Here is a 26,960-nt window from a genome sequence, read left to right as displayed (position 1 = left end):
AGTTTACCCCAATTTTTTTTCACAGTTTGCATTACAGCAGACCTTTCTCTTGCAAAGAAAGGAGGCCCACTCCAATTAGTTCAGATAACAGGAAAGTTTATTATAAGAATAGACATCAAAATAAGGAAAATGAGATTTTCCACCATTATTAAGTCTTCACAGAAGCTCTTGCAAGGGTTAGGGGATTGGAGAACAGTACCAGTTTCCATAGGAAGAACTAGAAATTTGAAAAATGCTGATAAATAAGAACAAACACAGCTCACTTTGACCAAATGCCATAATAAATATTTTAATATATTAACTCATTTAATCATCACATCAACTCTATGAGGTAGGTACTATTGGTAAGATCCCATTTTGCATGAGAGAGAACTGAGATGTGGAGGCTGAGTATTGTCCCACATCAGCTGAGAGTGAGCAGCTGCTCAAGCACTGGAAATCAGGTGGTTTGGTTCCCAGGCTTGTGTTCATGGTCATCATGCAATTACAAGCCCAAGAACTGGTAGGAAGGAGGGTTCAGGTCCAAGGAAGTGTAGAGACAAGACCATTCTGTAGTCACTCAGCAACAGGGTCATGAACACTTGCTCTCAATATCTGCTGTATGGCAGCTTGGCTGCTGTCTGCAGTAGTTTCCCTGCCAACTAATGATACTATTATCAAAGATCCCTTTTGAATTTCCAGGAGAACCTGATGGTTTCAGTGAATCACTATTGTCCCTCTTTGACAGGTTCTTCTCAACAGGCAACCCATAGACTCAATCAGCCAACCATCTGCTGACCAGATACCCACCCTTGTCCCAAACATCTATGGTTCCATTGGAAGAGGTCTAGAGGCCCTGGCAGGCAACTGCAGCATAATGACCTCTAGTTTCAGTCTCCTCCCACTCCTCCACTTCTGGACAGGTTCTCTCTGTGACATTAACCCATTAGAGGAGTCAGGGATTGTTAGCTGTCAACTTCAGGGGTCTTCTTTCCTTGGCTGCTATCTTGCTTTTAGATGTGGGGTCTTAGGTTTCTTGAGATCAACACCTTCTTGCCAAGTTACTACACTCTTGTTTTCCTGAACATCTACACTAGGCTCTTTCTCCTCTGGCCTCTCTAGAATCCCCAACTCGCTGCCCAGTTCATCTTGCACAAAGGATCCAGACTAGTTACTGCAAACACCACTTTCCTTTTCACTCCCAACTTAAAAGCTTTTGATGGCCCCCTACATCTTGCTCTCATCCATCTCACCTGTTTGAGGTCTGGTCTCCCCAGTTCCTGAGCATTCCAGATGAGCAGTCAGTTTCCTCATGTGTCTACAGTTGTGTCATGGCTTTTTTCTACCTCTATACTTTCATTCAAGTGATAGCCTGACCTGGAATATTTTCATCTTTCTCTCCAACCTGTCCAGGCCCCACCTCCCCCATGAAACCTGCCCTGACTCATCCAGCTTCACTTGTTTCTCTCTTGCAATTCCCAAGCATTTAACATCCACGACACTTCATTTAACCCAGTTACACACTCTCTTGTAGCTTCTGGATGGGGAAGTGGAATTTTTTAAAAAGTAGTGGAAGTAACATACTTGATGTTTTACACTGTGGGAGACACTGCAGCAGACACTGAGCATGCACAATGGAGTTTAATTCTTACAACCACTGCAGGCCACAGGTACCATTACCCACACTTTAAAGGGGGTAGTACTGATGTTCAGAGAGGCTAAGTGACTTGTCAATGGCCACAGAGGCATTAGGTTTCAGCACTGGGACTTAAACTCAACTCTGACACCCAAGTCTTCACTCTTGGCAGTACAACATGGCACCTCCTTGAGGCCATGGCTTTTTTTAAAAAAATCCCTAAGTGCCTAGTACAGTATTGACTCAGCAAAGGCTTAAACAATACTGGTTAAAAGTCAATTGATGGCGGGTATGGTGGTACACACCTGTAATGCCAGTGATTTGGGAGTCTGAGGCAAGAAGATGGCAAGTTTGAGGCCAGTCTCAGTAACTCAGTGAGACCCTGTCTCTAAATAAAAAATTAAAAGGGCTGGGGAAGTAGCTCAATGGTAGCACATCCCTGGGTTCAATCCCCAATACTAAAAATAAAAATAAAAAAAGCAATTGATGACTCCTTTCATACATGGAGGATCAAGTTATGCTATTAATTCACTCATGCCTCCATTTACAGTTTTATTATGCACCAACTATGAGCCAGGCACCAACAATTGAGAACATAGAGTAATATCTTTGCTCACCCAAAGAAGTGAGATACATGAATAAGTAATTAATATACAATTATATTAGTTATCCATTTTCCATTAATACTACCATAAGTTTACTACCTTAAACAATCCATATTTATTGTCTCAGTTTTTGGGGGGGTCAAAAATTTGGGCATAACTTAACAGAATGTTCTGTGTAGGGTCTCATAAGACTGTCATCAAGGTGTCAGCTGAACCAGGTTCTTATCTGGGAGCTCAAGTGGAAAAGAATCTACTTCCAGTCTTACTCAGATGTTGGCAGAATTCATTTTCTTATAGCTGGGAGACTAAGGGTCCCTGTTCCTACTGGTTAGAAGGTAGATCCTCCCACTTCAACAGGTCAGCAAGTAGAGCTTCTAGAGTTGAGTCTGCTAGGAAGGAGGAATCCTAAGCCAAGTAACATAGTACTAGAGTGACACTCCACCATCTTTGCCATTTTTCATTGATGAGAAGCAAGTAATGATTCCCAGTCTACTCAGGGGAAGGAAGTCACACAAGGGCATGAACACCAAGAGGTGAGAATCATGGGGATCCCCCCTGGAGTCTGTCTACCATGACAGTTGTATGGTACAAAGAACAGGTGCTACTGAAGCTCAGAAGAAATATTCCTCCCACAAACCTGCTGGGATCCATGTACTAACGTGGCATCATCATTGGTGAGCTCATGCCACCCAGATACCTGGGTGCTTATTTTAATACCATTGGTTTACAGGCAAAATGGAGATCATGTAAGTGGTCCTGGAGATCATGGATCTGACCTCCACAGTGAGAGCCATAGCATGAACCTCATTCAGGAAGGAGATTGAGTCCAAGTGTCAGAGATCCAGGCATCAGATCACGGCTGTAGGGATGACGAAATAGGTATGTGTTCTGGAGATGGCAGACCTGATGATGCACCAGGAAGATTAATTGGCCACTGGACCAGCTGGAGCAAGCAGAGAGAGGAGTTCATCTAGATTATTTGGAGTACTCCTAGAAACAAAGAAATCCTTGATAAATTCATATATTCTGTAGAATCTTCCACTGTTAGGTAGTCACTAGCAATGAGCAGTGAAATGCAGGCAAGGTCACAGGTGTTTTTTTAAATTACTTTAAGTTTTTTCCCCCCTGGGACCAGGGATTGAACTCAGAGGCAGTCAACCATTGAGTCATATTTCTAGCCCTATTTTGTATTTTATTTAGAGACAGGGTCTCATTGAGTTGCTTAGCACCTCACTTTTTCTGAGGTTGGCTTTGGACTCCTGATCCTCCTATTTCAGCCTCCCGTGCCACTGGGATTACAGGCATGTGCCAGTGCACCTGTCTTTAGGGTCCTTCTTTAAACTACTTCAAAGTAGAAGAGAAAGCAAAGAGTAATAGTTGATTTGTAGAAAATAAACAAGCAAAAGGAGCTAATTGGGAAACATGGCAAGAGAAAAGGATTAATGGAACTAACTCTTACAGGGTCCATTAATGTTGACATAAAACTCAGAATTATGGCTTTAAGTGTCTCCAATTGTCTGGGAAGGAAGATTCCTTTAGTGGGTGCACTAAGGTAACTTCTGACAAGCTATTGACCCCAATGCTCACATTAACATAGGATTGACTTGTAGATGAAACCTTCCCTAAAGAGGAAGGCCACTATGGCAGTTTCGGGGAGGACCAACTAAGGTCAGTAACTCCACTGCCCAATGTGAAGGAAGAGTTGAACACTTGATTTACAAAGAGCACAGAACATGGTCCCCAGTTCTCCTGGTAAACAAAAAACAATAATAAAATTGGGGAAAGCATTATCCTCACTTTTCTTTTACTTTATTTTCACCTCACTTTGACTTCTAATAAAGTTCTCTTGCATGACTTTTGCTGTCTGACTTTAAATCTTCTTTCATCTGAACACAGCAGCTGACGTTTGGAATTTCAACTCCCTGCTTTCCTTTGACACCACTGGCCATGAAGCATGAAGGCAAAAATGATGAAGTCCATGTGCACCTCTATGTGATGAGTCTGTACATGCGGGAAGAGAAAAGGGATGGCTCATACCTTTTCAGTAAGTCACTGGCAGTCTAAAAGAGAGAAAGAGAGTGAGAATCACAATCAGGTCTCAGGTTCCTGACACCTCCAAATTCCCTTCCAAACTTGCTCTTGAAGGTCACTCTGGGGGCCACCTTGGAAGCTGCAGGGGATTATACCCTCCTTCTACACCTTACCAGGCTGAAGCAGCAGGGTGTGAACTTGGACAAACACCACCACTACTTGCCCCTATGTACAACGTGAGTACTTCCTTTACATCTCCTGGAGGGGTGCTGTAGGTGGGCTGCATACTATTCAGAGAGAATCCCAGTGTTGGGGATGTGCCTCAGGTACACACCGTCAGTGTATTGGCATCCAACTCCTTGGCTGTACTCTCCAGATCAGCAACCAGAAGGCTGATCTGTGCTATTGCCTTGGAGAGCTCAAGGATTCTGGCCTCTTCTGCTGATGTGTCCTCCAGCTGCTGTTGAGGGATAATATCCAGTTGTCCCTTGTTTTGGTGCTAACTCACCAGCTCAGCCTCCAACTTGTGGTTTCTACAGTCTACCTGAAACTCCAGAAAACGGACTCCCTAAGACTCAATGTCAGATGGCTCCCTCCTGGCCCTCCACAGTTGAATACCTGAGTAAGAATGCTGATTCCTCAGTCCTCTTCCCCTGGTGGGACAGCCTCCCTGTGTCACAGGCATCACAGAGGCAGCTGTGTTTCTCATAAAGAAAGACTATCCAAAAGAAAGGAAACTTCCCACCTAGGGCTCTTGGGACAGAGCCCTTGGTTGGTGTAGTAATTTTCACTTGATGTCTCTTTTGATTGTCACCAGAGAGAGTAAGATTGATTTTCAGTTAATATAAGTCACATGAAAGTCAGAGGGCTTATCATGCCCCAGGTCACTCCACTAGCCAACCCTGAAGCCCAACCCAACACCCAGGTATTTAGCCTCAGCAACCTTCCATCCCCTTCAGGCTGCTCAGGGGACAGACATCCAAAACAGGAAGAGAGGTGCCTGAGGACTCTCCAACACAATCTCTCCCTCCTAGGATTTGGAGAAACCCACCTGCAGAGCCTGCAGCTTCTCCTCCTCCTGAGCCTTGAGCCGCTGAAGTTCTCCAATGTCCTTTCTGAGCTTCCTGAACCGGCGGGTGAGTCGTTCCTAAAGAGAGGGGCACAACTGCTCGTCAGACAAGTGGTAAGGGCGTACCCACTGGGGGAACCCCACACAGCAGGTATGGTCCTGCCCAGCACCAGGCTAATGTAGCGTTCTGCCTAAAGATAGTAGGTACCTTTGAAACAAGGAACTTGAGAGTTTATTTAATAGAAAAATCATGGGAGAAAAGTAATGAGTAATTTTTTTAGTCTAGATCCACACAAAATAACAGATAGTGATAGAACCATTTCCACTTGAGTTTAGGGTGCTCTTCTCTCCAAATATAAAAGTCATATGACAATTTTATATATGTATATAGTATATGTATACATATACATGTATATATACATATATATTCACTTTAAATTGATACATAAAATTGTACATATTTATGGGGTGCCATGCAATGTTTCAATAAATATTGTGTAATGTTCAAGTCTGGGTAAGCATACTATATACTCAAAGATTTATTTTTGGTGATAATAACATTTAAAAATCCTTTGTTCTAGCTTTTTTTTTTTTTTTTTGAACCCACAGGCACTTAACCACTGAGCCATATCCCCCATCCTTTTTATATTTTATTTTGAGACAGCGTCTCTATAAGTTACTGAAGCTGGTATTGAACTTCAATCCTTCTATTCAGCCTCCCAAGTTGCTGGGATTACAGGCATATGTCACTCCACTTGACTACTTCTAGCTTTTTTGGGAAACACTGTACACTATCATCATCTACAGTCACCCTACAGTATAACAGAATTCCAGAACTTCTTTCTCCTATCTAACTATAACTTAGTACTCATGACCAACTTTTCCTCATAGTTAGTCTTCTGGTGCTTCTTACCATTTTACAGTAACAAGTGAAACCAGGCTGGAGAGAATTGCCTTAAAGAGAAGAAGGAAAGCTCGGGTACCATTTCTTATTCCTACCACATCCTGTCCCCAGGATGGATAGCAAAGCCACTTATTAAGTACAAATCTATATCCTAGGCAGACATGTGCTCCCTCTTTCAATCTTAAATCAGAATCTAGATGGGTCACTGTATCCCTGAAACTATGGATATAATGAATGATTTGAGTTTTCTTTTTTTTTTAATTTTTTAGTATTGGGGATTAAACCCAGGGGTATATGACTGCTGAGCTACATTCCCAGACCTTTTATTTTTTATTTTGAGACAGTGTCTCTCTAAATTGCCCAGGCAGAACTCAAACTTGAGATCCTCCTGCCTCAACCTCCTGAGTTGCCAGGACTGCAGGCGTGTATCACCACACCCAGATATGATTTAAGTCTCTCCAAAAAAAAAAATGCGTTTAGCCAGGAAGTAGTGGTGCACTCCTATAATCTCAGTAGCACAGAAGGCTGAGGCAGGAGGAGCACTAGTTCAAAGTCAGCCTCAGCAAAAGCAAGGTGCTAAGCAACTCAGTGAGACCCTGTCTCTAAATACAAAATTGGGCTGGTGATATGACTCAGTGACCAAGTGTCTCTGAGTTTAATCCCCAGTATCCCCTTCCCAAATTGCTTGTAGGTTTTTTATAACCCACGAGAAAAGCAAAAGTAAACAAAACCGGTATAGATATCAATAGAGGTGAGTATTGAACTGGAGGAAGGGGGGATTGTCAACTGAAGACTCTGAAAACATTCTTCTCATAATCCCTTGTTCAATTAGTACAGAATGCATTTGCCCTACCAAATTTAAAAAAGAAAAATTATTTGCAACTATAGTAATAAAACAGTACTGGTGCAAAAAGAAATTTAAAAAAATGAAAGAGAAGAGAGAGCTCAGGGACAGACCATATTCATACAGGAATTTTAAAAAGAAAGAACAGTGCATATATTAGCAGGAGGAGGAACAGAAGCTATAGAAGATGGTCCTGGGAAAACTGGCTTGTGATAACAAAGAAATAAAACCAAGTCCCTATCTAAAAAACTGCAGTATGAAAGGTGAAAGTGTAAAGTTAATAAAAAATAATATTCACATATAAAGTTGTGAACTGAGGGGTAGGGAAATAATGCCATAAACAAACACCCCAAAGCACAAACGATGGGGAAAATGTTTAATTTGATCACATCAAGATTAAACATTTCTGTTTAATAACAACACATGGACAAAATTAATAGAGAAATGACAGATTGGATTGAGGTTTGGTGGCACACACCTGTAATCCCAGCTACTCAGGAGGCTGAAACAGGAGGATTGTAAATTCAAGGCCAGCTTCAGCAATTTAGCAAGACCTGTCTCAAAAAGGCTAGGACTATATAGTTCAGTTATAAAGCACCCCTGGATCCAATCCCTAATACTGAGAAAATGAAATAAAATACAATATGATAAAAATAATTCAATACAATATAATACAATACAAAATGTCCTAGCAATATTTACAAGTGCTCACATGGGGCCTATCATAATTGTTAACTTGACCTAGACTGGCCTACTATCTCTTTCTGCCTGCTTCAAGACTAAAAGACATCTACCAGCCTCCATGACTGGAAACACCAAATAACGTGAAGAGTGAAATGAAGTGGCACTGAGAACCTGGAAGATCTTCACCTATTCCCAGAAAATACATGAATACTCCTCCTCTGTATTAGTCTATCCCTCTCCCTCATTATTCCTATCCTATATCTGTAACCCCTCAGCCTTCTGGAGTTGAGTAGCTGATTCATGAGCTAAGCTCCTTCTTCACCATTCTTCGGCCACTGAACAAAGCCTTTCTTTCTCCCCAACACTGTCTCTCAGACATAGGTTTTTCTGTGGGATGAGTCTTGAACCCATAACCCAGGTAAGAGGTCAGCTAGAGCATTCTGGCAAACCTGTCACTGGGTACTTCCTGCAGGCATTTCCCAGCAGAGGCAAAATTTTAAAACTTAAGGCAATAACTGAGTGTCACTGTCACTCACTGGCCTTGCAGGGGAAGGTGACAGGCTGAGAAGGGCTGTGGAATTGCTTGTGTGAGCACAAATGTTCAGGTCTTAAAAATCACAAACAGCCTTTGCCCTTCAGTCTGCTCACTTCTGCCCTCACAGTCAAATGTCTATGAGCAGTCAGTCTGTCCTCGCCATTGTCCATCCTGATGGCCTTACATTCCGTGGCCATCTGCCTTGGTTTTTCATCCTTCTCTTGAAGCTCCTCTCTCCAGGGTGACCTGTGATCTCCATGATGAAGTGAGAAGACTTCTTCTCAGCTCTCTTTTTTTGTGGATGGCATTTCCCTCTCTTGTCCCACCCTGTCCTTCCCAGCCTTGTGCCTTCTCTGTTTCTGCATTTCAAAATCCTATAAAAAGAACCCTGATGGGAGGTTGGTTCCTTAACCCTTCCCATCTTAGATTATGTCCTTAACTTCAGATTATGATGAGTCATAATTCTGAAACCAAATCTTTTTTTCTAACAGTTAATCTCATATTTCCAATTCAGCTAAGTATTTCCTGTCCTGCTAGTAACTCAAAAAATCATTTGGAGAATTCAGACTAGTCAGCCCTTCCTGGGCCTCTTCTACAACCCTTTCCCCTTGGCCTTCGTAATTCTGTCATTGTACCCACTGTTCTGCCTGCCCTTCTGTCACATTTTACTTACTTTTTTAAAAATATTTTTTAGTTATAGATAGATGCAATATCTTTATTTCATTTATTCATTTTTATGTGGTGTGAAGGATTGAACCCAGTGCCTCACATGTGCAAGGCAAGCACTCTGCCACTGAGCCATAACCCATCCTACATTTCACTTTTTATCTGTGCTTCTCTTCCCTTCAAACTGCTCCTCTTTGACAAGATAAGCCCAAACTCCACCCAGCCTCTAAGGCTCTTCTCTCTGTGACAGGACTCCAATTTACATTTCCAGTTTCTCTCTCTCTCTCTCTCTCTCTCTCTCTCTCTCTCCTTCCTGCACACCCTCTGCACTGGCCAACAGGATTGCTTGGGGCTTTCTGAACACACCCGTGAAGCCCCACCTCATTATGGTTTATCTCTTATTTCCTCTTGCCAGAAATACTGTCTTTTTCTGATGGTCAGAACCCATTTTCCAAGTTCAGTTTTAAAAGTCAGAGTCTTATCTTCTGGCAGTTTAAAATTTAATGAAGGGTTTAAAGTCAACTTACTGGCACTGTGTAAATGAGAAAAGAAAGCAGAGATAACAGCAATAAAGATAAATGCATGAAATGATGGAAGATTGCAGGTTATATAGATGTATCATTTACAATACTCAAAATGGGCAAGGTGGAGTTCTCTGTTTCAAAAAGTATGTTTTCATCCATTTTTGCAGTAAAATAATATTCAATGAGAGTATGTCATATAAATTAGCCACTTGTTTGAGTTTAAAAAGCAAATTTCTACAAACATTTACTACCCCTCGGCAGCCAGCATCCTGCCAGGATAGTTTCCTGCTCAGAAGGTGATGAACTACCTGAGAAAAAGAAAGTCTGGAATAATTAGTAAAGAAATAAGAGCCTGAGCCAGAAAGTGGATTCAAAAAAGGGGAGCTCCGGAGAGGTCCTCCAGTCCCAGTTGGAGCTAGCACTGAATGACTAGAAAATGGCTCAGGTTCTTTATTTAAGAGAGAGTACATCAAAGGCAGGGATAAGGTTTCAGCTTGTGGAGTCTTGCTTCGCGATGGCTTGCAGTCAATAGGTTGATTGGCCTCTTGGCAAGCCACACCCATCTCTGAGAGGTTGTGTGGCTACGTGGCTCCAGCAGGGTCACTCATCTCCGGTGCCATGCAGAACCTGTGACAGAGCTGAATAGAAAGTCACAAGTATCAGGCAATCTCAAACCAGAATCCTGGAGTTCCCAGATACCAGACTTTCTTATCCAATGGCTTCCATGCCAATTGGGTTCATGCACATTTCACTGGTGGCTTCTAGCAATTTACCTACCAAAAATACTCTTTACTATTATCTTCTGGCAGTTTAAAATTTAATAAAGGACTTAAGGTCAACTTACTGGTACTGTGTAATGAGAAAAGAAAGCAGAGATAACAGCAAGAAAGATAAATGAATGAAATGATGAAGATTGGAGCTAGAGCTGAATGGCTAGAAAATGGCTCAGACATATTGGAATATAGTGAATAGTTTAATGCCTGTCTTTTCTTGAATGAATATTTTTTTAAGTTTGTGATCCTATAAGCTGTCAGATAAACTATGATTTCACAGTAAAAACGAGGGTGTTAAGCAGTGATGGAATATGAAAACCTAGCAACACTGAAATTTGTTCTCAAACAACTCAACTAATAACGTGTATAAAAGAAAATTCAGTTGACAGACAAAAAGCACCCATCCCCAATATATTAAATAACAACAAAAAACCCCACAACTAACTTTCAAAATGCATGCTTCTACAGAATAATATCATCCACGTCATCATGCTCTAGAAAAGGTCAGGAAATAGACATAAAGGGTTTATGAGTAAAATATAGGAGCTCAGCAAAGACTCTCATTTGAATCTATAAGACCAAAAAAAAAAAGCCAACATTATAAAATATAGATATAGCTAACTTCAATAGAATAAGGGCACCTCAAGTCAAAGACAATTTGATTTCCAATTCAGAACAGAAAAACACTTGGTGATACTTCCTGCTACTTGTCAAGAAAAGTAAATAAACCCTCAAAAGTCACGAGTCTTAAAGTAATCAAGAAATTTAATGCAATGACCATGAAAATCCCAGGGAGCACTCTAAAAAACAAAGAAACAGCCAGATATGGTGGCATACACCTATAGTCTCAACTACTTGGGAGGTGAGGCAAAAAGAATGCTTGAGTGCCAAGTTTAAGACCAGCCTGGACAGCATAATGAGAACCCCATCTCAAAGAAAACAAAAGCAAAAAACTTACAAAGGTGATATAAGAACATTCTTCTGAAAGGAGAGTCAACAAGATTATCAAGTCTCAAAAAATTTTTCAATGGCAAAGATACTTCTAGATTTAAAAGTAAACCATGAGACCAAACATATCAAAACTATGTAATAATAACATTAGTACAAAAATAATAATCAATGTAGAAGAGTGAAAATTTTCCATTACATTGTTATAAGAACTTACTTTATGTCAAATCAGAAATAACACATAAATGTGGAAAGGACTCACTATTATAGAAATGTTTGCAGATGACTGGATACAAGAATTTTAAAAATTAACATGGATTTATCCATCACACTATACAGTATATTAAATAAGCTTAAAATTAATAAATCTTTAAAGATAAAAGAGCAGCATAATCATATTAGACAAATTTCTGAGTATTTAAGATAAGGAGATTTTATTTCTATAAAGAATAGAAGTGATTTTAAATATAAAATTTCTAAATTTTTTGCCCCCAAAATACAAGAAAAAAAGAAAAGAAAGAATAAAATAAAAAATGTAAGCTAAACATAACTAATACAGTTTATTTTTCAAAAGATTAAGTACTATGAGGTGATGATACAGAATTTATGTCCTGATTCTATGGGGAAATGTAGAAAGTGACTCTTCATAGATAAAATAATCTCACCAACTTCCCCCCTGCCCCCAGCATGTAGAAATCAAGTAAAACAACTGAAGTCAATGTTTCACACTTATTAAACCAACAAAATACATGAAAGTGCTAGACACCATCATTGGTCAGTCAGTAAGGAAACAGGTATACAAAGAAGACTTAGTGGCATTACAGAGTTTTCAGCCTTTCTGGAATACAGCATAATTCTTTTTCAAAGGATATAATTTATGCCAGGCATGGTGGTACACACCTGTAGTCCCAGAGACTCTGGAGGCTGAGGCAGGAGGATGGCAAGTTTGAAGACAGCCTTAACAACTTAGTAAGAGCCTGTCTCAAAAATTAAAAATGGGCTGGGGATATAGCTCAGTGGTAAGCCGCCCCAGAGTTCAATCCCTAGTACTGACCAAACCAAACCAAACCCGTTCTGTAAACATTAACAGGTGCACACAGGGCCCACCATCATAACTTCTACGGAAATAGACTCAACTGTCTTGCTCTTCCTCTCTCTACTTTTCAGGAACCTCCTTATCCTTGGATAAATTGTATATCACCTTTTCCTCAGCTGTCTGTCCTCAAGCAGCCTCTTGGAACATCTTAGATCACTTGTTTCAAACTGCAGACGGGTGTTCCAGCCAGCCAGCCAACTCTGTGCAGGTTCTCTCATAGTTCACTTGCCTGAATTATATCACCCAAACTATCCTCTCTTTTCACACCTTTTGCATCCCCACCTCTGCCACACTGCTTCTTATATTATTGAGGAAATAAAAACCAGAACACCCAAACTGTCTCTAAAACTTAAAAACTACTTATACTTAGAGACAGCTTCTTTTGTCCCCTACAGAAGAAGTGGAAGAAGTGCCCTTTCTCCCAGCCCAGGCTTCTCTTCTCTGCCACTATCTAAAGGGCCCCTGGGTCTCTTTCAATGCAATCTACATCATATCTTAAAAAGCTCTTCTCTCAGCACTGGGACACGATTTTCTGTTTTCCTCCTGTCCTTCCGTGACTCATCCTGTCTCCTTTTCTGGGCCCTCCTCTCTCCTACATCCTAGTGATCACCTTTCCCATGACCTTCCCTGAAACTGATTTTCTCTCAAGATTCCCTTCTAAGGATATTACATCAATTCCCTCAGATGTAAATATCATATTCAAGCCAGGTGCAGTGGTACACACCTATAATCCCAGCAATTTGCAAGCCTGAGGTAAGTGGTTTGCAAGTTCAAAGCCAGCCTCGGCAACTTAGAAGACCCTCAGCAACTTAGTGAAACCCTGTCTCAAAACACAAAATAAAAGGAACTGGGGAGCTGGGCATGGTGGTGTATGCCTGTAATCCCAGTGGCTCAGGAGGCTGAGGCAGGAGGATTGTGAGTTCAAAGCCAGCCTCAGCAACTTAGCAAGGCACTTAGCACCTCAGCGAGACCCTGTCTCTAAATAAAATATTAAAAAGGGCTGGGGATGTGGCCCAGTTGTTGAGCGCACCCCTGGGTTCAAGCCTCAGTATCCAAAAAAAAAAAAAAAAGAACCAGGATATAACTCAGTGGTAGCATGCCCCTGGGTTAAAGTTCCAGTACCATAACAAATAAGTAAATATCACCTTCATTCCTGCTCTAGATTCTGAGAATATAACCCCAGACTCTCTTTGGAGATAAAGAGTTGATATCCAATTACATATCTAAGATCGCTACTATGGTGTGTCTCAACTTGGACTCAACTTGTCCCAAATGAAACTCTTGATATTTCATTCAAACCTGTTCTCCCCATTCCTTATCTGTCACATCATCCCTTTGGTTTCTCAAACCAGAAACTCATGAGGTCATCTTTGATTCTTTGATTTTTTTCCTCACCCCAATTTTCACCTATCAATAAATCCTAACAATTCAAACTCTGATTATAAATTCTTTAAATATAATGAGACCTTCCAGACTTGGGTCTCTGCATATATTCCCTTTCCCTCAGCTTTGCACTGGTCCATTTTTCTTCCTCTAGGCCTTAACTTCAATGTCATCTCCCCTAAGAGACCCCGTCAGACCACACTAACATAGTCATGTGTTATTCTCCATCTCAGGGTCTTGTTTGTTTTCCTCCTAGATCACAAAATCATGTAGTTTGTTTCATTTCTTATTTGTCTGTTTTCCTAAGTGAAGGCTCATACCTCATCATACATAAATTCAGAAAGAACTCACTGTGTTTTCCTTAAGTGAATAAATATTGTTGGCATTTATTTGTTCTGCAATTCCTATTACTGTTTAAACATGAATTTGAAGACAATGATCATGAATCATCTGGTACTTCCTACAACAGCTAGCATGATATTCTATACAAAGTGCAAACCTGGGTAAATCATTTAGTAGATGAGTAGATTTCTCCCTCTCGTGCCTGTGGCTCATTAGCCAGTGGGAAGCTCCTCCCCACACTCCTGAGGACACCATACCTGGAAGGTGCAGAGCTCTTTGCCTCTTCAACTTTCTGAGCTATTTCTCTCTTTTCTATAGTCACTCCCAAGCTGGAATAACTTTTTTCTCATTTTATATCATTACAATAGTCTCCAAAAATCAAGAAGACTTTGAAAACTCAGTCTTCATCATTTCAATAGAAAGATACTCATGGTATACAAATACTACCTGGATTGGGGTGAGGCAAAGGTTGGTAAAAATAATTCTAGAGGAATTGACAAAATAAACATATGAATATCCACAAAAATTCTGAAAAATAAGAGAAATTGAAGATCTATCTGACATTTAAATATATTACAAGGTGGAAAGTGGGAGGGAAAGGTTTTGATTCCCATGATGGCCATCATGCAGTTTCAGTTATTTAAAGTTTATAACTTGCCTATAATCCCAGTGATTCCAGAGGCTGAGATGGGAGGATCTCGGGTTCCAGGCCAGCCTTAGCAATTTAGAGAGGCTTTACACAATTTTGCAAGACCTTGTCTCAATGAAAAATAAAATTGGTCTGAGGATGTGACTTGGTGGTTAAGCACCCCAGATTCAATCCCTAGTACCAACAATAAAAATATAGTTTGTATCTGCCAGGCAATAGTATACTTATTCTTAAAGAGATTAATGCACAGATTAGCAGAGGATAGAAATTAAATGGAGACCATTTAACTTTGCCAACCACATGAAGTAAATATACATTTATGGCATATTACAAAGTTGGCATTCAAATCAGTGGGAGAACTATATGGAATATTTATTGGTTCCTAAGCAAACAGGAGTTGAAGGGTGGACTTCCTGGATTGAAGAAGTATCTTGGGTTGAAGTATCTTGGGTAAGGATTGAAGGAGAGAATGGGAATGTGTCAACAACAGAGTACCCTGGAACAACAGGAACCTGTTTTAAGAACATGATGCCAACTATGAGCAAAACTTAGACAATCATTAAGAAGAGAGAATTGTTCAATTTTCATATTCCAGATGGTAACACAGGTTTCTCTAGTAAATTAGCACCTACACAAAAATGCCCGTTCTTCATCAACATTCTAAATCAGGTGACTTAAATATCTGGCAAGAAAATACCAACACAGGGCTGTTGGTAAAAATCAGCAGTGGAATGCTTGTTTAGCATGCCCAAGGCCCTGGGTTCCATCCCTAGCACTGAAAAATGAGAAAGAGAGAGAAAGGAGGAAGGAAGGAAGGGAGGCAGGGACCAATGCATGGGAAGAAGATGGAGCCTGGCAAGAAGTATTGAGACAGCAGAGAAAAGAGAGGAGCCGGACCACAAAGGGAGAAAATGGAAAAGGAAGCACAGTGTCTAACAAGGAAAGAACATGACAAAATTGGTAGGAAATTTTATAACATGTATTCTTCAAATGTCATGATACCTGTAGGGGAAATCTAGCTCCACCAGTCAAGCAATGTTTTATGAATTTAAGAACATTTTCAGAATATAAACATATTGCTTGGTTTTAATTCACTCACCAAGCCCTCTAAGAAATCAGAGTTTTACCAAATACCTTGAACTCTTAGTGATTAAGACTCAAAAGAACAACAACAACAAAAAGATTTAGGAGAAAATTTTTTTTAATGTGCTCTAGATGTAAAACAATTATTTTCTGTAGAGAAATTATTAATGAAATGTCGTAGCACCTCTCAAGCTAGTTTTCTAGCTGAATAAGAGAGCGTAAGTAATTTTATGGTATAAAAGAACTCTGCTGCTTATTATTCTTTCCTTCATGGCCTAATTATAAAATAAATGATTTTAATATTCTTTTGTTTCTACAAATACCTGTCCTGAATTGAACATGTAGTAGGACTTAAGCCATTTTTATTATCAGAAACTGGTACTAGCATATGTTTCTTTAATTTGAATTGGTATTACTTATGTTTGGTATGATATTAAAGTTGTCATTTTTGGTTTTCCAGAAAATGGCTTTAAAACCATAGTTTTATTTATCATAAAAATTTTCTATATCACTATTTATTTTGGATTATGTTGTAATGTTATACATATTTGTAATTTATAATGCATGCATAAACATTTAAAAGTAAAGAACAAATTTACAATATGTAAAATGGTTTTGCATACAAACAGGAATATAGAGAATAATAAAACAGAATAGGATCAAGAACATATGTAAGTAAATATACATTTATGGCATATTACAAAGTTGGCATTCAAATCAGTGGGAGAACTATATGCAATATTTAATAAATGGTGATAGGAAAAATTGTAACTTAGAAAAAATAATTAGATTCCTATACACTTTCACCAAAATATATCTTGGGTATTCTAAGTTATCCAAAATATACATTGAAAAATATTCATTACAACATTGTATACAACCTCAAAACAAAATAATAACTTGAAAATAGCACAATGTTTGTCTATTTATGTTACATTCAAAAAATGAATACCATACAATTGTTGAAAAGAATTCAGAAGATCTGGATGTACTGATGGGAAAAATGGGAAAATGTCCAAAATATTTTTTTGGATGATAAAGACAAGCTACAGGAAAAAAAATCGTGTGTATGTGTGTGTGTGTTTTCAAGAGTGCATTTGTACATACAGTTTTCTGGAAGTATACACAAAAATCTAACAATGATTACCTCTAGGACTGACAATGGGGGTAGGCAGGAAAAATGATTTTGAATTTTGATGGTATACCTTTTGGTGTTGTCTGAATTTAATACCAAGAGGTTGAAATTTTTATGATAAAACATTAAGTAAAATAAAAATAATCATGATGAGAAGGAGAAAGTGAAGAAAAGACAAAGGGGGAAGAAAAAGAGAGAATCATATATTAATATCCAAGTTTCAGTATACTTGCAGGATAATTGCTAGCATAGGTAAAACTTGATTTCACTTCTAGCCAAGTTTCTAGTACTATCAACTAGGGAGTATATAATCTTAGTACTGAACAGGCTTTACATTATCTGGTACAACTTCATTCTACAGATGAGCACGCTAAGAGTGGCTCAGGCTTCCTGGAAATCTGCCATTACAGGGACAGTATCACCTTTAAGACAGCCTCACATTAAAGCTTGAAAGTCCAACATCAGCAGCAAAATATACACGGAAAAGCAAAGACAAAGATATAAAATAGAATGAAGCAGAGGGAACAAAGGTGTCAGTTATTGATCCTCTATGTAAGGTGCCACACACAGAAGCAAATAGCTCAGGGAGCCATGGCAGGGGTGCTCAGCCTTACCTTGTAGTGACTGATGGCATTTTCAATGGTCGGCTCAGAATGAGACTGGTGTTCAAGGGACTCCAGGCATTCCACGCACAGTAGACATTTGCTCTTCTCACAGAACCTCTGAAACCTCTTCTGGTGCTTGTGGCAGATGTAGCCTTCCCCCAGTACCCTCTCAGAATAGGGCTTCCGGCAGAGGGGACAGCAGAGAGCCCCAGAGGCCAAGGCCTTCTCCATGTGCTGGGCCAGGCACACACGACAGAAGAGGTGTTTGCAGTCGGTGCTCACAGCCTCCTTCAGGTGTTCTTGGCAGATGGGGCAGACAGCCTCCTCCTGTCTGTCCTCTTGTAAGGAGACCATGGTCTCCAACCTGTCCCACCAGCCTCCCACTGGGTCTTCTGAAGAATCCTGCCACACTTGATAGCCCTAGATGAGAGGGCTCAGCTGGAAGGAGGCAGCCCTGGACAGACCCAAAGGACACAGCTCAGGCTCCAACTTCAGGCAGTTGCCCCCTTTCCATCAAAGGAGACAGTTCTGGCCACCTAAACCATGATTCTGAATGAGTTTCAGAAATACCTCATTAGCTTTGCTATGCATCCTGTGGTTTCCCTATATCTGCGACACTTGAAATCACTATTTCCATACAACTCTAAGAAGCAGGTGATTCAAAAACTCTTTTATTTCTCTCCCCCCCGCCCGCATTTTCTCTTGAGAGCTTTCTGTGAATATTTATACAGTTCAAAATTAAATGACCAGGATGTCATTGTCATGGCCAGAAACAGAACCACCATAATTTATAAGTTGAAAGTCTTCTTTGATTTGCTGTTGGTTGCCAGGATTCGGCAGGAGTTCAAACTGTTCTCGCCCACAGTAATGTACTGCCATTGATACAGCCAACCATTTATAGCAGCATGTTGTCAGCAAGTCATTTTCCTAACTAGCATCTTTTCCACGGTTATAGATGCCACATAAAAGAGAAAGAGAAAGAAAACGGGACAGAAAGCAGAAGAGAGACTTGTGTAATGTTTGAAGCCATCTTTTTCTTTCTTTTCAAATTATCTCCAAAGATGACCCAAAGGAAGTCTCTGCCACACCACTTCCCTTAAATATGGTGTGTTCACTCTCATCTTGCCTAACTTCCTTCCCCACAAAAGCTCTTTTATAATCCTACCTCAATTTCTCCTTTTTGATTTCAGGTCATTTTCTCAGGCTCCAGATCTGGGGAGAAGGCCGGCCGGGTGAATGGTTCCTTCTTAAATCAGGCCAATTATATATGCTCATGGGTCAGTGAAACTGGGGGAGAGGTGGATCAACTCACCCAATCTTAGAAACACTGAATTACCAGGGAAATGAAAGTCCCCGTGACCTAGGGTAACTGGAAGAACAGGTGGACTTTAGTTGTTGCAGGGTGTGGCTTGTTTGCTCACGGGAAAGAGGAAAGTCTTGGTGCTTTTAATGCAAATATTACAGAAACTGACAGTCAACTCAGAATGGAGGCCACCAGAATCCCAGCTTATGGCACTGTAGGATCCAGGTGTCATGAGACCTTGACACTTACTGCTGGATGATGCTGGAACATCAGTTGCCCACCCCACTGTCCTCCAGTAACCTTCTAGTCAGGCTGATGTCAGCATTGACATTGGGAGAGACACCAGCTGGTGCCAGTAATAAGGATCGCGGCTTGAGGCTTTTAATGATCTAAGATTCTTATTTGAAAACCTCAATCTATAGCCCCCTCCTTCAATCCTACTTTGCCACCGATTGCTATGTGGAGTTGTGTGGTATTATAATAAGATAAGTATACTTTTGGTCTTCATCCCTGGTTCTGGAAGACAACACCTCAAACCCTTGTAGTTTCCTGAGTGATAGAAGTGACTGGTGTATATTTTGCTATTCACAATAGGACCCTTTCAACCAAACCTGATTTTATGCCAAAGAGGTGGCTCTTAAAATATGGGGCCAGTTACTAGAAAAGCCAATTATGGTTAGAGAGTTGGAACTTATAGCTCTACCTCCTACCTCGAGAAAGAAGAGAGGGTCCTGGGAACTGAGTAATCACCAATGGCCAATAATTTGGTCAATTATACTTACATATTGGAATATTCATGAAAGTCTCAACAAAAGGGTTCAGAGAACTTCCAGGATGGTAAATGCATCACATGCTGGGAAAATGGTGCTCACCAAACTCAGTGGGGATACAACTCAGCGGGACACAAAATCCTGTGCTCACTTCCCTTCTGGAGCTTACCCTATGTACCTCTTCATCTGGCTGTTCGTGACTTCTTTGCACCAAATCAGTAATAGCAATTAAAGTGTGTTTCTGAGTTCTGTGCACGATTATAGCAAATTGTTAAACTTAAGGATGGACTCATGGAGAATTCCAATTTGTAGCCAAGTCAGCCATAAGTGTGGGTAACCTGGGGACCCACTACTTATGATGTGCATCTGAAGCAAGAGGCAGTCTTCTGGGACAAGCTCTTAACCTGTGGTATCTGTATTAACCACCGATAGTGTCAGAATTAAGGACATTCAGTTATGTCAGAGAATTGTAAAATTAGTTGGTGTGAGAAAAATAAATCCACATATTTGGTGCCCAAATGTTTAAACAGATTTTCTTTTAGGTTGATACCAAAAAGTCACTTTCTCAAGTCATAGTTCCTTGGCTTTCTTCTCAAAGGAGATGACTCCCTAAAATTTCAAGGTCACAGGTGGGGTGGGTAGCTTCCTCACTCCACACCCCCACCTCCTGACCATTATTTCTCAGACTCAGAGTAAGAATATCTGTCTGAAAGATCTCTGGTTGTCTACTCTGGCTCTTCTTTGCTACCCTTCACACACCTGTCTCCCTTAATTCATTGAGGACTTGGGTACAAGGATCACAGGTTTTTCCTTACCCCATGTCTTTCCATTATCCTAAGTACAAGACTATGTAAATGGACATCCAACACTGAAGTCCCTCAGTTCCTTGACCTGCCCACGTCTAATGACCTTCCCTTTTGCCACCTACCCTGTGACTACTCTCTGCACTTCGTTGGAATTCAGATTTCAGCACTTGAAATCACAAATCTAGGCATCAACCTTGTCCTGCTGCTCTCTCTGTAAGCTACTCACTGCCACACCTGTTCTTTAACCTCTAGTCCTTGACCCTCCTGCATTGGACATTTCTGCACAATCTCATGGGATAATGTAGGAAACAAAATATAGAAAAATGAAATAACTGTCCAAGGTCACAGTGGGGTAAATCTAGACCTGAGATTCATATTCGGATATCCGTTATCCCAGACCCATGGCTTCCTTGCCACAAAGTATCATCTCTCTCCACACCTTTCCTTGCCCTTGATAAATGAGTGGGTGAATGGATAGATGGATAGAAAGACTGGATAAGTGGATATATGGCCACATAGATGAAGAAAAATAGCATTTTATGCCAATGTGGACTATTGATCATATAGTAACTTTTACTATAGTTATTTAGGTACTTGTTTTTCCTACAGGTTTATTGAGCAACTTAAAGGCAGGAACCCACTATTTAGTAATACTAGCTTGTGTATGTGTAAACAAACTATATATGTGTAAAATACTAGCTTGTGTATGTGTGTGTGTATGTGTGTTTGTATGTGTGTGTGTGTGTGCATGTGTGTGGTGTTAGGGAATGAACAGCTTTATGCCTATGCTGTACCAACAGAGCTATACCCCCAGACCCCTGAGTAATATTAGCTTAAGAAAAAAATTGTAAGTAAGGCTGGAAATTTATGAAGTAAGGGTTTTTACACACAATTACCTGATAATAATTCACAGAAGACTCTGCCAGACCCCAAGCTTTCACAAAAAGTACTTCTACAAGGACATCTACCAAGCAATTGTTTATTTAACCTTGAACTGATGTTACTCAAGTTATTTGCCATTATGGCCAAGAAACAATGTTTCAAAATATCTGATGTAATCTTCATTTTTGAAAACTTCAAAAACTTCCCCTTGTCTCAACCTCCTTGAATACACCCATAGTTTGCTGGCATGCACAATCCCATTGCAGTGCTATTCCCAAATAAATATCAGTATTTGGGAGAAAATATGATTTTTAAAATTTAGATTGACAATCCTAAACTTGAATTTCAGTGATATTTTCTCAATTTACATCCAAACTTATGATTCTGAGACCTTAGTTCAAGTAGTCCCCTCCTTGTAATTCTCTTTTCCTTGGCTATTGGTTCCCTCTCACCTCACCCCTCTAAGCATCCGTAAAAGGTAGACTACTCCAACCTTGTGCCATGAGGTGTAGCTAAATGAACTTCCAAGGCAGAGGCCCCGGGTTCATGCCACCACTCTGTCTTTTCCCACCTGAGCCTCAATGCCATTCAGATTCTTTTTTCCTTGTCTTGATCTCCTTGAGTTTAAATTCCTGCACATCCTTGGATGTCCCATCACCACTTCAAGTTCAATGTACCTTCTAAATTATTCCTACCTGGATTTTAACCTGCCACTCTGCCCAGAACAGGAATAGAGAGGGTGCTTCAGCTGAGTGCTTTTGGTAGCTGACTCTGGGTGCAAAGTAAGTGGCACTGTCTCTCAAGATGGAACATGACTTCTTCCTTTCACCTCTGGAAGGTAGACTGCTGCTGCCATGACTTGAGAGCACTAGGATATTTCTTTTAAAGATGGTGGCTTAAAATTGGCAGTGTAATTACTCAGAGAAAAATATAATAAACACTGGAAAGGATGTGGGGGAAAAGGAATAGTTTTACACTGTTGGTGAGATTGTAAATTAAATTAGTACAACCACCGTGGAAATCAATATGGAGGTTCCTCAAAAGACTAAGAATTACCAAATGACACAATATAATTAAAAGTCAGCACACTATAGTAACACATGCATACCCATGTGTATAGCTGCACAATTTATAATAGCCAAGTTATGGGACCAGCCCAGTTGTCCATCAACAGATGATGGGTAAAGAATGTGGAACATATACACAATGGAGTTTTACTCAGCCATAAAGAAAAATGAAATTATTGCATTTGCAGGAAAATAGGTGGAACTTGAAAGCATTATCTTAAGCAAAATTAGTCAAACTCAGAAAGTCAAGAGTCTTATGTTTTCTCTCATATGTGGAAGCTGGAGAAGAAAAAATGATGGGGGAATCTCAGAGAGACCAGTAGAGTAGAAGAAGGGGACAAGGGGAGGGAGAAGAAGAAGATAAGGGAGGCACTGGAAATGAAATTGACCAAATTATATTGTTATATTTTGTGCATATTCAAATATGTAACAACAGATTCCACTATTATGTATAATTGTAATGCACAAAAAAATAAAAGAAAAAGAAAAATATCTGGCTGTGTAAAATTAGTCATAAAATATGTAGACGGGGCGGGGGTGGAAGTAGGAGAGAAAGAACATAAAATTGTATAAGAGGAAGAGGGAGCCAGGAGAAAGGCAGAACCTACAGGGCAGCAGAAGGCAAGGGGACTGGGGACAGTTTGCCAATGAGAAATGTCATGTGGGAGAAATGTCAAAGAATGGTGAAGAATGTAAATGCCTAATACAAAATCTTAAGTTATCTGCTCTGCAATTTTGTCCTTTGATGAAAGCCATCCTCTAACCTGGAACTCAGTACCACCTCTCCCTTAAATCTCCAGGAAACTGTCAGTTGATATAATATACACAACTACTTGAGTAAGAAACAACATAAGTGTGGTGGACCACACCTGTAATCCAGCGGCTTGGGAGGCTGAGGCAGGAGGATACAGAGTTCACAGCCAACTTCAGCAACAGAGAGGCCCTAAGCAACTCAGTAAGACTCTATCTCTAAATAAAATACAAAATAGGGCTGGGAGTGTGCTCAATGGTCGAGTGGCCCTGAGTTCAATCCCTGTTATCCAAAAAAAAAAAAAAAAAATTAACATACGAGAAATTACAGATTTCAAATATTTTCACCAAGAAAAAAAAACAAGTAAACAAACCCCCAATTAACCTGAAATGTATTGAGGCAGTTCATCATCCACAGGTTGAGAAAGAATCTTACAAAACATCTGCTCCCAAGAACAGCCAGATGGACCAGTATGGACATTTTGCTTATAGAAGTTGTGGAGAGGGATGAATCTACCCTGAGTGGAATGTATACAAGTGGTTGACTTACTGTAGGCATTAAGTTAGACACACTTATTTCAACAAAATGATGAGGCTACACAATTAGACACTTCCTTATAATATGGGAATTTATGAGCTGCAAATTCCAAACTTACTGAGGCATTGAGAAAAATCAAAAGGCGTAAGCAAGTGCAGAGAGTGATGTTCGATAAGGCTATGAGAGTCAGCCTGAAGTAAGACTTCAGCAGAGGAAACTTCAAATACAATTCTGATTCAAGTAATTGGGTGTGCAGAGAAACAAGTACCATGAAGTTCATCACTTGCCCTGGCTATTTCCAAGGCCCCAGGATGGGCTGTGGCAATGTATTCACATGGTCACACTATTTTGTAGATTTGCAAAAGTAATGTATATTTAACTGCAGTTAGCATTTCTTTTTCCATTCCAACTTTCCTCTGTCCTTGTATCAGTGGGCATTTGGGGATCCAGCAAAAGGGAAATTGAGTTAGACTTACATGGTTTGAGTGTACTAAGACATGTGGCTTATAAATACCTCTGTGTTTCATCAGGTTATTGCTAAGTTTAGAAATGGCTTCCAGGAATACTTCTGCCACCTGCTGAGATTACTCACTTGACAGCAAAGACTAAAGTGCAAGGTCAGAGGAATTGTCACCATAAGAACGTGTCTTAAGACATGAAGCACCAGAAGTCTGTGGCAGCAGAGCCAATAAATCCTTCCAATACCAGAAAATTCTAAATGTAGGATTCAGTCTCATCAATGTCTAATCAAAATGGAAGCTCTCATCTTTAGGAGTATATTTACGATGCAACACATACAATTGTACATTTGTCATGAGATAAAACTGTTTTTTACATATTTCTACAAAAATCTAATTTTTTTTTTGCAGTGCTGGATCTTGAGCACACCAGGACAACGCTGTGCCACTGAGCTATATCCCAGCCTTCTATATAAATTCAACAGAAGTTATTCTAACATCAAAAAAGTGAATTGTAGATGGGCGCAGTGGCCCACACCTGTTATCCCAGCAGTTTGGGAGGCTAAGACAGGAGGATTGCGAGTTCAAAGTCAGGCTCAGCAAAAGCGAAGCACTAAGCAACTTAGTGAGACCCTGTCTCTAAATAAAATACAAAATAGAATTGGGGATGGCTCAGTGGTTGGGTGCCCTTGAGTTCAATCCCCTACTCCCCCACCCCCACCAAAATAAAGTGAACTGTAAGAGCTGGGAACACTGGTGCTCGCCTGTAATTCCAGCAACTTGGGATGCTGAGGAAGGAGGATGGTGGGCTCAAAGCCAACCTCAGCAACTTAGTGAGGCCCTAGCAATTTAGTGAGACCCTGCCTCAAAATGAAAAATAAAAAGGGCTGGGGATAATTGGTAAAATTACCAGTATAAAAAAGAAAGAAAGAAAGAAAGAAAGAAAGAAAGAAAGAAAGAAAGAAAGAAAGAAAGAAAGAAAGAAAGAAAGAAAAGTAAATTGTAACAATTATTTTTCATTTCCAACCAAAACCAGTAATTTACTGGAGAGAAAAGATTAATTTTAAGTAGAATTGATGCCTAGATTTTTGTAATCTATTGATGAGAGGAACAAACTGTATAAACACATAGAAATTTTAAATTTTTTGTAGATTTGGCATAAAATATCTACACAGATATTTACCAGAAGGACTTTACCAGAAGGATTTAGCAATGAACAAGTCAATGACCATAAGCAATTTATAGAGTGAGTCACTACCAAAGGAAACTTGAAATGTCTTGAAAAAAATCTTAGGATCATAAAAGAAACTCTTAGAATTGGCAGCCTTCCAAATGAGTGCATTAAAAATTGACATGCGATTATCAATGATTGTGAAATAAAAATCAACTTTTCTAAATTTTCAATAGTAACTTAAAATTTTTTTAAATTAACCACATTTAGAAGAGATACCAAATTATTCTGAACCAAGAAAACACATTTCAAACTGTTATCAAATTAAGAGTTAATCAAATAGTAGAAAACTGAAAATATAGCAGTTGTTCAGGCAACTATTAGAAATATTTATCAGGATTTTTTTTGGTTGCGGTATTTGTCTGTTTTTTAAATTGTATAATTTATTGACACTGCTTTTTGCATGCTAAGCTAATATTTACTTTGATTCCTAATTTAGTCTGATGTTGTATATTTTTTTTTTCTTGAAGAGGTCCTACACTGCGAGCCTCAAGCTGCACGAACCTGGATTGAACCCCGCCCTGAGTTTTCAAGCTGTAAGGTTGTGCTCCTGGAAGGCTTCCAGCCTTGGCGGTTTTCCATCAGGAAGTCCTTAAGAGAGTCTAAACGGAAAAAGACAGATATCTTGGCAGATGAGGTCTTGAAGGTGAGAAGCAGAGTTGCCGCCCATGGATCTATCTATGAGTCCCTACTGAAAGCTCTAACAGTCGCCAGAGGCTGCAGCTTCCAGAGCTCAAGCAATTTTTAGTTTCTGTCTTTGCAGCGGCTTCCGAATTCCAGAGGCAAGGGCTGCACAATGCAGTTTGCAGAAAACCTCCACCAACACGCATCTCCGGGCCCGCAGCTTCGTAGCATTCATAAGCGAATATGTGCTTTAGGATTAAAAAACAAAAGCAGAACAAAAATGAACCCCCTCAACTGGGGAAATATAATCAAGATTACTCCCAGATTGTTTATTTTTCAAATAGGCTTTTTAAAACACCTTCAGCCATTCGGGTGTGGGGACGGGCGCCCAGTTCGTTCCCGAGCGTGCTCACCAACAGCTTTGCCCCAACCACCCTAATGTCCAACAACTGTCACCAGAGCTGCCTCACTCCTTGTCCGGCCTTCAAAGGGAGAGACTTCCTGTGCCGCCTCTAGGCTCACAAAGCCTGTCGCGGCAGCATAGCCCGCAGCCAGGATGCTGGACTGTCCTCTCACCGCCAGTCGGTTCTCTCTGGTCTCCGCGCTCCTTCTGGCTTCTCTAACCCGGCGGACTTCGGGTTGCCAGCGCCTCACCTGGGTCTGCGCGCCTTGAATCGCTCACAGAGTAGTGATCCCCAACCTACAAATGAGGAAACCGAAGCCCAGAACCCTGGAAGGCAATCCCCAGTGGCCACTGAGAGTAGTCACCAAAAACAAGTACTGTAAGTGACTCTGGGAAGATTTACATTTGATTTCCTACAACAGAGGAACAGTCTCTGAAAACTAGCCTCCACAAATTCTTCCCTGCGGACCCAATTCGCCCCATACCGATCCATTTAGCAAAATCTCCGGGAACAGTTCACCCCAAACCAATGGAATGAAAAAGCTTTGTTTAAAAGTGAAGCCTGCCGAAGAGGAAATCTTCGTGGGGGGACTTACAGGTTTTTAATGCATCATTTAGCTTCTGTTTTCTGTTTGGC

At 40.3% G+C, this 26,960-nt stretch overlaps 1 protein-coding gene across 6 annotated transcripts; it reads right to left on the bottom strand.

Annotated features, from left to right (window-relative positions):
- Positions 1–75: 75 nt before the first annotated feature.
- Trim40 (tripartite motif containing 40) lies at positions 76–26,308 on the bottom strand. 6 transcript variants are annotated; one of them, XM_058580664.1, is made up of 7 exons: positions 18,657–26,308; positions 17,501–18,027; positions 5,303–5,398; positions 4,870–4,969; positions 4,586–4,795; positions 4,018–4,280; positions 76–3,210 (listed from the first exon to the last, which is right to left on the bottom strand). In XM_058580664.1, the coding sequence occupies exons 2-5, from the start codon at positions 17,843–17,845 to the stop codon at positions 4,785–4,787; spliced, it is 552 nt and encodes a 183-aa protein (XP_058436647.1). In that variant the 5' UTR covers positions 17,846–18,027; positions 18,657–26,308; the 3' UTR covers positions 76–3,210; positions 4,018–4,280; positions 4,586–4,784. The 6 variants fall into 6 exon arrangements, with proteins under 6 accessions (XP_058436647.1, XP_058436643.1, XP_058436645.1 ...); XM_058580660.1 differs by having other exon boundaries at positions 4,586–4,969; XM_058580662.1 differs by having other exon boundaries at positions 4,040–4,280; positions 4,586–4,969.
- Positions 26,309–26,960: the final 652 nt, after the last annotated feature.

The sequence above is a fragment of the Marmota monax genome, unplaced genomic scaffold (genome assembly GCF_021218885.2).
Source record: "Marmota monax isolate L192 unplaced genomic scaffold, Marmota_monax_Labrador192_F-V1.1 WCK01_AAM20220418_F8-fsc00393, whole genome shotgun sequence".
In the NCBI taxonomy this organism is placed as follows: domain Eukaryota; kingdom Metazoa; phylum Chordata; class Mammalia; order Rodentia; family Sciuridae; genus Marmota; species Marmota monax.
The sequence above is the reverse complement of the archived record's forward strand: the minus strand, read 5'-3'. Positions and strand labels throughout refer to the sequence as shown.